Source organism: Leptonychotes weddellii, chromosome 1 (genome assembly GCF_054177405.1).
Source record: "Leptonychotes weddellii isolate Sample4059 chromosome 1, ASM5417740v2, whole genome shotgun sequence".
Taxonomy (NCBI): Eukaryota; Metazoa; Chordata; class Mammalia; order Carnivora; family Phocidae; genus Leptonychotes; species Leptonychotes weddellii.
Genome location: NC_138369.1, coordinates 57,300,168 through 57,314,486, shown reverse-complemented (window position 1 = coordinate 57,314,486; position 14,319 = coordinate 57,300,168). Strand labels below are relative to the sequence as shown.

Sequence of the window (14,319 nt, the reverse complement as noted above, 5' to 3'; positions counted from 1 at the left end):
ACTCTGGGCCCAAACCTGGAGCCGCCTCCCTGCCGAGCCTGGAACCTCCCCAGACACTTTCCTAATGGAAGGGAGACAGTGCACTAAGTGGCCTCTGGCCCCACAGGGGAGGAGGGGACGGTCCTGCTGCCTGAGGCGTCCTCTCTCTCCATCTCTCTGCTGCCCTACACAGTCCCCTGCCACCCAGGCCCCTCACCGGGTGCTTCAGCCAGTGATCCTTAATGGCAGGCCGCATCTTCTTGTGCACGACCACCTCTTGTAGCTCCTCCAGTGATGGGTGCTGGCCGATCTCTTCCTCAAAGGGCAGCATGTACTCATCCACAGGGCCTGGGGGTGACGGAGAGCCCAGCGGGGTCACCCCAAGGGCTCGTGGCTCCTCACCCCACCCCCTAGACGCTCGGGGCCCCAGCCCCACTCACCATCCGCAGCCTTGCAGCGGGACACGAGCTCCCACAGCACCAGCCCCATGGCGTACATGTCAATGCGCAGGAAGGCATCTCTCTGGAAGTTGATGGCTCCCTCAAGCACCTCAGGGGCCATGTACCGCCGCGTACCCACCTACACGAGGACAGGGGAGGGGGTCCCATCAACAGCCACGCACAAAGTGACTCACCGCGGCATACGAGAGCCACCACCCAAGGGCACCAGACAGGGCCAGGATGGTGGCATAGAGGACACTGCCAGGGACAACCCTTGATTCACCACATTCGTGGGGAGCTCACAAGAGATCATGGTGTACGTATGACACCTCAAGGATAACTGTAAATATCACGCAGTCGAGACAACAGTACTCTAACACGGAACGGCTGCCTCTTTACTCAACCGCAGCAGCACGAGGGGCCACCCACATGGTGTGGCTGTTTTCCTGAGACTAAGATCAAAATCAGAGGGGCTGAAGAATACCTAAAAGCACTGACAGCAATTGTTCTAGGAGGATTTCCTCAGGCTTAACTTTTAGGTACGTTTTCTAGGTTTTTGGTTTGGATTCTTAGCACAGTTCCTTCTATTTTACGTTGCTTAACAATTCCGCTGAAAGGGAAAAAGAGAGACTGAGGCTACAAGGATGAGCACCAACCCCAGCGGAGAAGCTGGGTCTGACTAACTGGCCTTCGAGATCATGCTGCCCTCCAGGCTTGGGTGCCCCACTGGGAAGACGAGTGTTGCTCCTGGAGTTCCCGGACAGCTCTGAGCTCACAGTGACCCTTGCCCCCTGTGTCCTGCCAGCCGGGCACCAGAAGGGCAGTGCCCACCCCTGTGCCAGCCCCCCTCCCGTACCCCTGAGGCTCCTTACCTGCCCATGAGTGTCCCCCGGAGGTTTCCCTGGCTCAAACCGAACAGCCAGACCAAAGTCAGCCAGCACGGCTGTGAGGTCACTCTTGAGCAATACATTCTTGCTTTTGAAGTCCCTGGGGAGACAGGTGGACTGAGATGAAGGTGAATACTGTGCTCCTTGCTCCTGGCTTCCCACCTTGACCCCCAAGATACCGGAGCCTGTGCCTTCTGGCCCCAGCAGACCCCAGACCAGGCCATCCCACCCTATGTGGGGAGCAGGGCCTGTACTAGGGTGGAGTTCTAGGAGGCTGCACAGGCAGGCAGCTTTAGGACACCCTTCCACCCCTCACCCCCCTCGATGTGAGAACCCCTCAATGCACTTCTGCCACAGCTGTCAAAGCAACACCTCCCACAATAGCTGGGCAGACCCCATTCCAGTCCCCACAGTATCAAAGGCCAGCCTCTGCATTCTCAGAGGGGGCAGGGTCCGGCCTACTGGCCTGGGATGAAGGCTTCTGGGGAAAAAGGTACATGGCCCAGGATGGGAGTGACAAGTTGAATGAACTTGCCCGGGTCTCTGTGCAGGCCCGAGGGGCTCGCGCCAGGGTAGAGCAGGGTGCTGGTGTGTGCATTCAGCTCCACCTCGTGCTAGCAGGGGTACGTGTGGTCCTCGGTCTCCCCAGCGCCTGTGTCAGTCTTGTTGTGAGGATGAAGCTCAGGGAGTAGTAAGCACACATGCTTAGGGCCACCCCAGCACACTCACTGTGCACTACTATTAGATCGAACTATATAGAAGAGTCAACATTTTTGACCTACAAAAATTGCCATTTCACACCGTCAACCTTAAATGTCACTGATGTTCTTACCATGAGGGGCCCTTGAGCTTTGAATCCTGGAATCCAAGGCTCATTCCCCTCCCTCGGAGGCACAGAAGCACACTAGACTAGGTCTGATGACAACCTACTCAACTTCTCCACACTACCGTTCCTTGCTCTGTACGACGGGGCTGGGAAAACACCCCTACCTCACCGATGACGAGTGTCTCACAGGCCTCTCCCTTCAGGTGACAAGACTGAGCTGGCCTGGCGTCTCTAAGCGTTCAGAGTAGTGCCTGCATTTAGTGCGGACTACGATGATCAGTTAATATGGTGGTCTCAAGGGGTAGTAGCCCCAGAACCCTAAAGAGTCCCTGACACTGTTTCAGGAGAACTGCAAGACCAGAATTTTTTTCATTCAGAATCCATTATTTGTCTTTTTGTAAATTCATTCTCAGGAGAAGAGTTTTCCAGAGGCTACATATACATGTGATGTCATCATTCTGACACTAACAGAATGTGTGTACTCCGATACAGCATATATCAGTAAATATAACCCATGTACACAGAAGTTCTTAATGTAAAGAGATCCTGGGGCGCCTGGGTGGCTCAGTCAATTAAGCATCTGACTTGATTTTCGCGTAGGGCATGATCTCAGGGTGGTGAGATGGAGCCACGCTGGGCATGGAGCCAGCTTCAGATTCTCTCTCTCCCTTTCCCTTTGCCCTTCCCCCCACCACTGAGCACGGGTACACACTCTCTCTCTCTAAAAAGAAAAAGAAAACAAAACAAAAAAAAGAACGTAAAGCGATCCTAACCAAAAAGTTTGAGAACTGCTGAACCAACCCTCCAAAGTAGTGGGAGTCAGCACTTCCTCGTGTGGCCACCAGAGGGCATGAGAAAACCAGCTTTGGAGGCCACATCAGGCCCAGGACACACAGGTGGAAGGCAGGGGAAGGGCCAGGTGGGCCCACCACAGAGCAGCTAAGCATCTTTATGAAACAGAGGACACTCCGCCCCACCCCAGGTCCTGCTCTCACCCTCCAACCCTCTCTGCAGCTCCGCACCAAGCGCAGGGAGGGCAACTGCTAAGCCAGGTACCTGTGGGCAATCGACGGCTTGTGGCCCTCGCCACGGCACCAGGGCACATCCTCATGAAGGTACGAGAGGCCTCTTGACATTGTCTCTGCCACGTGACACAGTTCATTCCACGTGATGATGTTCCCCTTGAGGTAATCCGTGAGGGAGCCCTACAGGAGACAGCACAAAACTTGGGCACAGGCTCTGGGTACAGGACAGGACAGGACCCAGCCTGGCCCCGGGAGGACTGTCTCAGTGGACCAATGGCGGACTCCCCTCCTGGGAGACTGGGACTGACACGGAAGGTATGTGAGGCCAGGAGGGGTTGCAGGGCGGGGGCTGTCAGAGGGTGTTAATCATGAAGTCACTGCACTTATTCTTAAGAATGTATCCCAGAGGGCGCCTGGGTGGCTCAGCTGGTTAAGCGACTGCCTTCAGCTCAGGTCATGATCCCAGGGTCCTGGGATCGAGTCCCGCATCGGGCTCCCTGCTCTGCAGGGAGCCTGCTTCTCCCTCTCCCACTCCCCCTGCTTGTGTTCCCTCTCTCGCTGTGTCTCTCTCTGTCAAATAAATAAAATCTTTAAAAAAAAAAAAAAGAATGTATCCCAGAATCAGGAGTTCTTGTAGACACTCACATCCACACTTAGGAAGGGTCATCCTACGGTGGAAGGCCACCTCATCTCAAGAGCCCCTGTCCATAAGCATGACTCACCTTGTCATGGAAGGCCGTAATGAGCCAGAGCTCCACCTCAAGGTTGGAGCCTCGCTTCTCAGCGGCAATGAACTGCAGCAGGTTCTCATGCTTCATGCCGGGGGTGCTGAAGATCTCCCGTTCACTCTGCCATGACTGCTTGTCCTAAGGCAGGGATGCAGCTAAAGCCCACTGCCACCACACCACCCTGAGGCGGAAGCGCCACCCCACACCAGCCGTGCCCCCACCCACCCCCCCCAGCCAGCCTCGGCTCCGGAAGGGAGGCAGGCAGATGACCAGGACTGAGCTGGGCCCCGGACTACAGGCCAACAGTGATCCCGGAGATCACGCAGGGCTAGCACCGGATTTACAAACAAGGCCACTGAGGCCCAGGGAGGGGAGTGAGTGGCCCTGTGTCACCCACCAAATGAGATGCAGAGCCAGGCCTGGTGTCCAAGGCCTCTAAGCAGAACCTGGTATCAAAAACAAACCCTTGAAAACCAGAGTGGATCAAGGTTTTGCAAAGCCCTACCCCAACCCTTCAAGAAAATTTCCGTGGGGCCCGCCTCTCTCTCATCCTACCTGCCTAGGCCCGGAATGCCCTGGGGTGGGACAGCTCAAGCTGGACAGCAGGGGTGGATGACCTGGAGGCCCCTCACTCACTTACCTGGAGTGGGAAGATCTTGACAGCGACAAAGTCATTCATGAGCTGCGCCTTCCAGACACAGCCAAAGCGCCCCCGAGCCTTGATCTCCAGCAGCTGCAGAGGCTTCAGGCCCACCAGAGGGGACGGAGGAGGAGGTCCAGGGTCCTGGGGGAGATGGAGGGCTTAAGAGGGTCTGGCTGGGCCACCCACCTCTACCCCTGCCCTCTGCCAGCCCTGTCTCACCTCATGGATGTCCACATGGCCGTAGGGAGGCTTGCGATGCCGGTACATCCAGAAGGCCAGCAGGACGATGAGGGAGAGGCCCCCAATGGGCAGCAGCGAGTAGGCCAGCACCGTGAGCAGGGTGGGGGCTGTCGGGGGTGGCTCGTACGTGACTGGGGGACACACGGAGCCCTGTGTCACACAGCCCGCCCACCCACACACCTCAGGAGCCAGACCAGAGAGCCCTGCTGCCACTGCCCACCCAACTCAGGAGCTGAGAGGAGAGCTCCAGGGCCAAGGAGAGGCCCCAGCCTGCCCCCGCCAGGACCCTCACCTTCCGGGCCCCCAGCCTCCGGCAAGTGGGTGAAGCGCTCGTTGCAGAAGTTGCCTTCACAGCAGCAGAAGTACACCTGGGGGTTCTCCTCGGTGGCCACGCACTCCTGCCTGGAGGAACACAGTTTCCCACAGACCCTTCAGCTGAGGGACACAAGCCTCACTGGGGCCTGCCCAGCCCACTCCTCCCCAGCAACAGAGAAGCTCAGGGGGAACCACCAGGGGACAGTGTGAACCCACCTCCCCTAAAGTGGGACCCAAAGTCGGGCAGGGATAGCCAAGGGTCCACACAAAGAGCCTTTGGACTGGGGCAGGGTATACACAGCTGCAGGAAAGCTAGGACCCTGGCACCATCCCTACCGAGCTGTCTGGAGAGGCCCAGGTCTCCCCCTACCCTTAAATACCAGCCTGGCTTTCACATCCCGAGGCCCACAGGCGGGTTCCAGCGGGGCTGTGGGGGTGAACGGGAGGGGAGGGCGGGCTCCGGCGGCACTGAGGCAGGGGTGGTGCCGGGAGGGGAGGACAGGACGGGCTCCAGCGGGCTGCGGGGCTGGGGGGAGGGGAGGGCGGGCTCCGGCGGGACTGAGGCAGGGGTGGTGCCGGGAGGGGAGGGGAGGGGAGGGGAGGACAGGACGGCTCCAGCGGGCTGCGGCGCTGGGGGGAGGGGACGGCGGGCTCCGGGGCACCTGTCGTAGCAGTTGAAGTCGTCCAGCCAGCAGCCCTTCTTGACGAGCTCGATGGTGCCGGAGCTGTTGCGCCAGGAGGCGTAGCAGTGCAGCCGCTTGTCCTGCTCGCCCTCGCAGCGCTCCAGGCCGCTCTGGTTGGTGCGCTCCAGCTCCCAGTTGGCGTTGTAGTAAATGCACTCCCGAGTCTCGGCCTCCCCGCGCCCGGAACCTGTGCCCAGCAGATGAGAGAAGGGCTGAGCGCTCCACGAACCCCGGCGCCTGCCCTGAGTCCCCGGCCACCTTGCAGGAGGCTGAGTGGTGGGTGGGTGTCCAACAGCCAGACTGATGGCTACACGCACACAAAGGGGCTCCGCTGATGGCTGAAGCTCCTGGGTGGGGGTGGGGACGGCTCCCTTGCAGCAGCAGAAATGGAGGAGCCCTCGAAACCCCAGGGCACAGGAGAATCACTGGAGGGGGAGGGGGGGCGCTGCTAAAAATACACATTCCTGGGCCTAGCCCATACTGAACAGTTTAAACGGGGGCAGAATCTACTACAGTTTTAAACACCACCACCCTCTACCTCCGGCCCCCTCCCCACCCCACAGAATCTCACGTGACCCGGCCACAGACCTCAGGGACCATGTCTGGGCACACTCTGAGGCAGCTTCCTGCTGTCGCTGTCTGCCTCATCCTGGGGAGACACACTGCTGGTGTGTCCCCCATCCCCGTCCAGACTGAATAGGAAATAAGGACCCTCCAGTCCAGTGTCCTTCCAGCACCCAGCAACCACACCTGGTGCTCAGCAGGGCAGGAGAAGGTCTAAGAATCAGGCCAGCATGATCAGGGTAAGGCTCCCAGAGTCACAATAGGGAGTATGTACCCCAAGCAGAAGGAGGGCTGGCTGGTGGCTAGAGGTGGTTAACAGAATCCTCCCAGCTGGGCTTGGCGCCTGAAGACCCCTGTGAGCACTCCCCACCATTCCTGTGCCCTGTTCCACCCCCTGCATGAGTGCCATCCAGGTGGCCAAACACCTGGACCCCCAACTGCCCCCTTCAAATATTCTTTCCTTCAAATATGGCCTCAAGCATTCACCAAATCCACCTTTCTCACCAACCCCTCCCAAGCAACCCCGTCCCAGCCCTCCCATCTGCCCAACTGCCAAGACCCCCAAAGCCCTGTAATGGGAAGGAGGAAGGAGATGCCAAAGGAGGTTCCCAGGAAACAGATTATGGCCCCTGCCCCTGACTCCTGGGCTGAAGAGCTCTCCAGAACTCTGTCTGCGAGTGCCCTACCATGGTCCCTTTACAGGACACCCATGATCAACCTCACTACCAAAAATCACACAGACACCCAAGAGGAAATCAGCACCAAGCATCCACCTGACCTCGCCACTCTTCTTGGACCTACTGCAGGCCAGGGATCTGATGCCACCTCTAGCTGGTATTTCTGCCCCAGGAAGGAGGAAGGACGGGTCAGAGTCACCCCCACGGATGGACAGCCAGCCAGCCCACCAGCAGCCAGAAGAGAAGATCCCACCCCAACCCTGGGGGAGAGCCTGAGTCTTAACAGCCCAAAGCCTCCCTCATCCTCCGCTTCACGCCCACAGTGGCCATCGTGAGCAAAGAACTTGATATGCCATGGTACACCCAGGGAGAAGGACAAAGACTGGCTGTCAGGAGGGAAGCCCCCCCTCCCCCCACTGCAGGTCATTCTCTAGTCACCCCAGCCCTTCTGCAGCTCTCTGCAGTGACAAGAGGCTCCTCCAGAGGCCAAGAGCAAGCAGCAAATCTCAAAGCTCTAAGGGTTCAAAATGTCATCCTATCAGAATGCCAGTGTCTAGCCATGGCTCTGGGCATCCAAGGACACTTGTAAGAAGAGTGGCCTCCCAACCACCCAGGCAGCTGGGACCCAGCCTGGTCCATAAGAAGGGCATCAGGGTCAACAAAGGGGCTCATGCAGGAGTGCATGTTGGCTTCCCCCAGCCAGGCCCTTCATCGAGCGTAAGGCTTAAGGTTTTAGGGGAGAACCTAAAGGGATGGGATGAGCTGCAGGTAGGGGTGCTGGCTACTCCTCAATCTTGCTTCCCCCACTGCCATCACACCATGTTTCCAGGCCCCTGAATACGCTCCACCTCTGGGCTTATCACAAGTTACTATCTCTGGCTGCAGGATGCTCCCCACTTTCTCCTTTAGATTCCGGCTCTTCTCTCTCCAGAGACCAGGCAAACTCTCTACCTCCACAGGCCCTTGTGCTTCCTCCATCACCTAATTTACCACTCTTTTTTTTTTAAAGATTTTATTTATTTATTTGACGACAGCAAGAAGGAACACAAGCAGGGGGAACGGGAGAGGGAGAAGCAGGCTTCCCGCTGAGCAGGGAGCCCAATGCGGGGCTTGATCCCAGGACCCTGGGATCATGACCTGAGCCGAAGGCAGATGCTTAACGACTAAGCCACCCAGGCACCCCTAATTTACCACTCTTGACTAACTACCTATTGTTTTTTAAAGAAATGTTTCAGACATTCAAAATGTGTAAAAATAATGTAACCAAAGACAACCTCCAAGAGAAAATAACATAGTGAATACTCATATTAAGAAATAAAACATTGGGGTGCCTGGGTGGCTCAGTTGGTTAAGCGACTGCCTTCGGCTCAGGTCATGATCCTGGAGTCCCTGGATCGAGTCCCGCATCGGGCTCCCTGCTCGGCGGGGAGCCTGCTTCTCCCTCTGACCCTCCCCCCTCTCATGTGCTCTCTCTCTCATTCTGTCTCAAATAAATAAATAAAATCTTAAAAAAAAAAAAAAAAAGAAATAAAACATTATAAATGTACTTGAAAATCACTTTTGAAATGTCAGCCTCCCCCACGAGCCTGCAAGGCTGATGAAAGCAGAAGCCCTGACTATCTTGAGTGCTAGAACCAGTTCCAGACACATGGCAGGTAGACAGATGGAAGAATAAACGGACAGAGGACATGGTTATCACCCGGCGAGAGCAGGATTTGAAGGGAAGGGACTACAGGAGGCGTGGCCTGAGCCTGCAGCCCCAGCCTGAGGGTCCTCAGGGGAGTTCCCATCTCCACGTAGACAACAAGCAAAAAGCCCCCTGTGCAAGGTGAGGAGTCCCAACATTGACAGTGGCCAAGGTCGGCCCAGCTTCTCTCCTCATGCCACTCACCAAGCAGAGGCTCCTCTGGCCATTACCATGGGCAGGACACAGATGGACAGGGCTGGGGAATGCCAAATCTCAAGGCTCCAGGTAGGACCCAAGGGCTCAGGATATAACTGGACCCCCACCCCCCCACCCCCAGCCACGACCAGATCTTCCTACAGACAACTGAGAGTAAGGCAGCCCTGAGCTGGCCGGACTTCGTTCAAATCCTGGCTCTGATACTTCTGGGTAAGTTATCAATCCACCCTGTGCCTCTGTGTCCTCATGTGTGAAAAGGGGATGATAGAAGCACCTCACTGCTCAGGCTGTTCTTGAGCCAAATGAGTTGATGCATTTTAAGAGTGGTTATGACAGTACCTGGCACATTAGCTGTCCTATCAGGAGCCATACCCCTCCCTGCTGCCTGTGACAACCCTTCACATTACAAGCCCCCCCAGGAGGGCTCCCAGCCCATCAAGCAGGGATTGTGCACACCAACGCCTCCAAAAGCTTTGCACTCAGAGCCAGGAGGACCTGGGGAGACGGGGAGACGGGGAGACTCCAAGCCCCTCCCACACCACACCCAGGCTCTGCTGCCAGCTGGAAACCCAGGGCCTCCCCCTTCCTCCCTCCTCCCTGGGCTCTGCTTCTGCAGACACGCAGCTATTTATAGCCTCTGGCAACACTCCAACCACAAGGCAGCCTCTGCCTTTTAACAGACACAGGGTTCCTGCCCACGCTTGCTCCCGGGCGGGGCACCCATGCGCAGGAGGCTCCCCTGACCCCCACCCACTCACCTATCCCAGCAGGAGAGGAAGCTGCGCTCCCAAGATGGGGTGCCTGCAATCCCCCCATATTTGCTACCACAGAGCCCTGAGGGCAGCCTACCTCCCGGATACCTGGGCAAGTGGCTCACTCCATCCCTGAGTCACAGCCGACCCAACTGCTGGCCTCCAAAGGAACCATGCGACCCCAACAGACAGTTTCTAGGTTCCTTATTGGAAAGAAGGCCCCAGTACTCCCCGAGCCCTCAGCCCAGGTGGGCTGAGAAACCCCACTCGTGGACACACACCAGCACTGAGAAAAATAAAAATACATACTCCACTCTGAACCAACATTCCAGAGCTTGCCCTAAACAGGCCAGTTCTGACACCCGAGGACAAGCACTGGGAGGTGTTTCCCAGTCCAGATGGCCTCGGACACAGCCCACGATGTGCTGGGGAGAAGCAGGGGAAAGCCTACCCGGACCCTGCCTGGAAGGCACTCAAAGCACAACAGGGAGGGAAGCGTGACAGAGGGATGCAGAAGTGAGGGCGATTAAGGCAGAGCCTTGGCAGGAGGATATGAAGCTAGCGTGGCCATGCCTCCCCTGGGGTTCCCTGAGCTCTGGCCTTGGGGTGCATCCAGCCAGCCAACATCTCCCAGAGGAACCCGAGCAACCAGCAACCGGCTGCACTCTACCCTTGGCTCCTTAAGCCCCTCGGCAGCGCCTGCCCCCCACCCCAGGAAGCAGATGCCCAGCCCCAACCACGGGGCACTGTAGACCAGTGAGAAAGGGATGCCACCCACCACATCCACCTCAGCCCCCTGCCATCAGCATGCCAAGGTGCACCCTCCTCCCAGATGCCTCCATGCCTGAGAGGTGACCAAGTGAGGCATGCCCAGTGCTCTCTCTCCCTTACTGCCCAGACTCCAGATCTGCCTGGAGAGAAGAGGCAGCCTTCCCCTAGCCAGTGGCCAGGCTCCCTTCCTGGGAGGCTCCTGCCTTAGGCTCCCCTCGCCCTGCCCTCCTCAGAAGGCAGCCCTACAGTTAGCTGAGTACCTGCTGCCCCAGCAGCTTCCTCCAGAGGAGCCAAGAAGGGCCCAGAGACCTGAAGGTTCCGGCTCCCAGTGACAGTATCTAGTCCATGTTCATGACTCCGCCTCCCCCACAAGAGTAAGAATGGCCAGGGTGTGGGGACTAAGGGAACCTAAAAGGGCGAAGGGGAGGTGCAAGGGGGAAGGCTGGAGTGTGAGAAAGACACCCACAGACACACATACACTTGAGTGTGCACCCACTGTAGAGTGGCACAGACGGAGAGTGGGGCAGAAAAGAATCCAAAATGCATGTATACTTTATCTTTGAACTTTCACACAAGAACTCAGTATGTTTCCAGGAGCCAAACAATCTCTGACACACTGGCTTTCTTGCCTCGACCCATTTATTTGTGAGCCATCCACACTGATCCACATTCATTTAACAAACACATAGCAGGCACTAAACTAAGCACTTTACAAATAATAATTTCAGGGCGCCTGGGTGGTTAAGCGTCCGACTCTTGATTTCGGCTCAGGTCATTATCTCAGGGTTGTGAGACTGAGCCCATATTAGGGCTCCACGCTGGGCATGGAGCCTGCTTAAGATTCTCTCTCTCCCTCTCCCACTGCCCCTCCCTCTCAAATAAATAAACAAATAAATAAATAAATCCTAAGCTGAGGCACAGTGAGGTGACGTACCTTCCCCAAGTTACTACCAAGTGTCAAAACCAGGTTTGGAACCCTGGCAGCCTGGCTCCGCAGTCCGTGTCCTGCTGCCGCCCTTGCAGCTCTGTGGTGCACGCAGTCCACTGTACAAGCTCACTACTGAAGTGTCCATCCTCCCGATGGACTTCTAGGTTATTTACAAGGGGTGCTGATCTGAGCACTACCACCAGGAAACCTCTAGACTCCTCCTATGTGCTTTCTTGTGCTCACGTATGGGAGGGCAGTTCAGGGGGTATGTTAGACATGCTGGGTCCTATCACAAGGTAGGAGCATCTTCAACTCACTAGAGACTGTCCAACTTTTCTCCCAAGGACCCATCTGGATGTACCAATTTATGTTCCCAGAAGACTACAGCCCCGCTGAGCCACACCCTCACCCCTGATATTTGCTCACCTGGTCAGTATGAAATTGTGTAGGACAGTTTTGATCCCCATTTCCTGATTATTTGTGAAACTGATCATCCTTTTGTGTTTATTAATCTCTACTTCTGAGAAATGCCTGTTCACATCCCTTCCCATTTTTCTGCTGGGATGTATTTCCCAGGAGTTGTATAAATTCTTTATATATTCTTGGTAATAAAACTTTTCTAACCATATAGTAACCCTCTTCATTTGGTTATTTGCTCTTCACCAAAAAGGCTATTTGATCTGATGCTGACATAGCTATATAACATTTTGTGTTAGTATTTTCTGAATTTATCTTTTTCTTTTATTTTAAATCTTTCTGTATCTTTTTCTTCCAGTTCAGTTTAACACTGTCTTTGACCTAGAATTGAGTTTCATTACATTCATGATTACTGCTATGTTTACATTTGTTTTTTCTCTATTGCTACAACCTTTGGATTATCTTTTTTAATTCCACATTTCAGCCACTCTGGTCTGAAAGTAATGCACTCCATATCTATTCTATTACAAGCTAGCCTTTAAACTTTAATATGTACTATTTATGCTAAAAACCTAAAGTTAACATCTCTACCATCCCTCATAGGAACTTAACTGTTTTAGCCCCAATTACCTCCTTCCAACCACACTTAGTTTAACTTAACATTGGTGTTAAATATTTAATCTGCTATTGTTGTTGTTCTTATCTGCCTACCAGAGTAGATGTGATCTGTGTTGTATACACTCGGTATTTTCTTATTTGTCCATACATTCATCAGTTTGTCTGCTCAGCCAACCCTACATCTCTATTCTTCCTTCTGGGACCACTGTCCTTCCAAAAATCATCCTCCTTCAGTAAAGATCTTTTGTAGAGAAGCTTTTGTTTGCTTTTCTGAAAGTGTTATTTTGCCCTGTTTCCCAACTGACAGTTTAAAAGAACAAACTTTTAGGCTGAGTTATTTTCTCGTCATTTTGAAAATATTGGGTGCCTGGGTGACTCAGTTGGTTAAGTGTCTGCCTTCAGCTCAGGTCATGATCCCAGAGTCCTGGGATCAAGTCCCATATCGGGCTCCCTGTTCTGCAGGGACTCTGCCTCTGCCCCTCTCTCTATCTCTCATGAATAAATTAAAAAAAAAAAAAAAAAGAAAATATTATTCCACAGTCTTCTGACTTCTATTGTTGCTGGAAAGTCTGCTATTATTTTAACTTTGTAGATACTCTGTCTTTTCTCTTTGGCTACTTTTCTTAGATCCTCTCTTTGCAGTTTCACTATGAGCTGTGTGTCTAAGTTTATGTTTAAGTTTATTTACACTGCTTGGAAAAATATACTTTTTATCCAATGATTCACCTCTATTATCAATTCTGAACAATTCTTGGCTTTTTATCAATTTGAGTATTACATCTCCCTATTCTATGATTCTGAAATTCCTATTAAAGTATATTAGACTTGGGACACCTGGGTGGCTCAGTCAGTTAAGCGTCTGCCTTCAACTTAGGTCATGATCCCACAGTCCTGGAATCCAGTCCCACATCAGGCTCCCTGCTCAGCGGGGAGCCTGCTTCTCCCTCTTTCTCTGCCCCTCCCCCCCAGCTTGTGGTCACACATGCTCTCTCTCTCATGTGCCCTCTCTCTCTCAAATAAATAAATAAAAATCTTTAATAAATAAAGTACATTAGATTTTCTCATTCTATCCAGTATTTTAACCCTGCCTTTATATTTTCCAATTCTGTAACTAGGCACTATTAGGGATAATTCCATATGGCCTAACTTCCAATTTATGAATTCTCTCTTTAGCTGTGTCTAATTTGCTATTTAGCTCTTCTACTTAATTTATAAATTCAATTAACCCATTTTTTCATTTCTAGAAGTTCTATTTTTAAAAAAAGTTCTTGGTTGATTTTGATACTTCTGTTATTTGTCATACTTCCAAACCCCTATTTTATAAGTCCATAATTTAATTTCTTGAACACTTATTTCTGCCACCTCTTAGTGTGATGATTTTTCATTCATGGTATCTTGTTTCCTTGCATGTTTGGAATTTAGGATTCTCATAATTTTGGATTCTGTTTTTGGATACAGAGCTTATGTTCATCAGGCCTCTATTGTGAGAATACTCGAAGGCCAAGTTTGAGGGGGCAACCTTCCAGAGATAATTTGTTTTTGCTTCTGCCAAACTTTCTAGGACATCGTCAATTTGGAATCACTTTAATTTCTCAACTTCGAGTTTCCCAGAGAACACTAGTTGGTATGAACTTCAACTGCAAGCTCATGTAAGCACAGACCTATGGTTATAAATTCTCAAAGGAAGCTACCTTGCCTCCCTATCAACCTAGGACAAGACAGTTTCATTTTATACTCCCTTTGTCAGCAAAAGGATGTTCCTTCTAGTCCATACTTTCACTGAAGGTATAACCCTATGGAAGTTTTATCATATGAGGGCCTCAGTCTCAATTTCATACCTTATCTCTCATGCTTTACACACTGCCACTAAACCTACACCTCTAAGTTAGGGAGAGGGGCAGAGTCCCCCTGGGAATCAACAAC

General features: G+C 53.3%; 1 protein-coding gene across 3 annotated transcripts in view; it reads right to left on the bottom strand.

Moving 5' to 3' along the window:
* ACVR2B (activin A receptor type 2B) overlaps positions 1-14,319 on the bottom strand; it is a 41,451-nt gene that overhangs the window by 11,434 nt on the left and 15,698 nt on the right. For 2 of the 3 annotated variants that reach the window (XM_081824550.1, XM_081824538.1), the window contains exons 2-10: positions 5,746-5,953; positions 5,061-5,170; positions 4,748-4,899; positions 4,526-4,669; positions 3,880-4,023; positions 3,189-3,337; positions 1,292-1,406; positions 420-558; positions 197-327 (exon numbers count right to left, since the gene is read on the bottom strand). In XM_081824550.1, coding sequence (XP_081680676.1) covers positions 197-327; positions 420-558; positions 1,292-1,406; positions 3,189-3,337; positions 3,880-4,023; positions 4,526-4,669; positions 4,748-4,899; positions 5,061-5,170; positions 5,746-5,953 — 1,292 coding nt within the window. The remainder of the gene's footprint in view (positions 1-196; positions 328-419; positions 559-1,291; positions 1,407-3,188; positions 3,338-3,879; positions 4,024-4,525; positions 4,670-4,747; positions 4,900-5,060; positions 5,171-5,745; positions 5,954-14,319) is intronic. The other variant, XM_081824546.1, reaches the window with a different exon arrangement.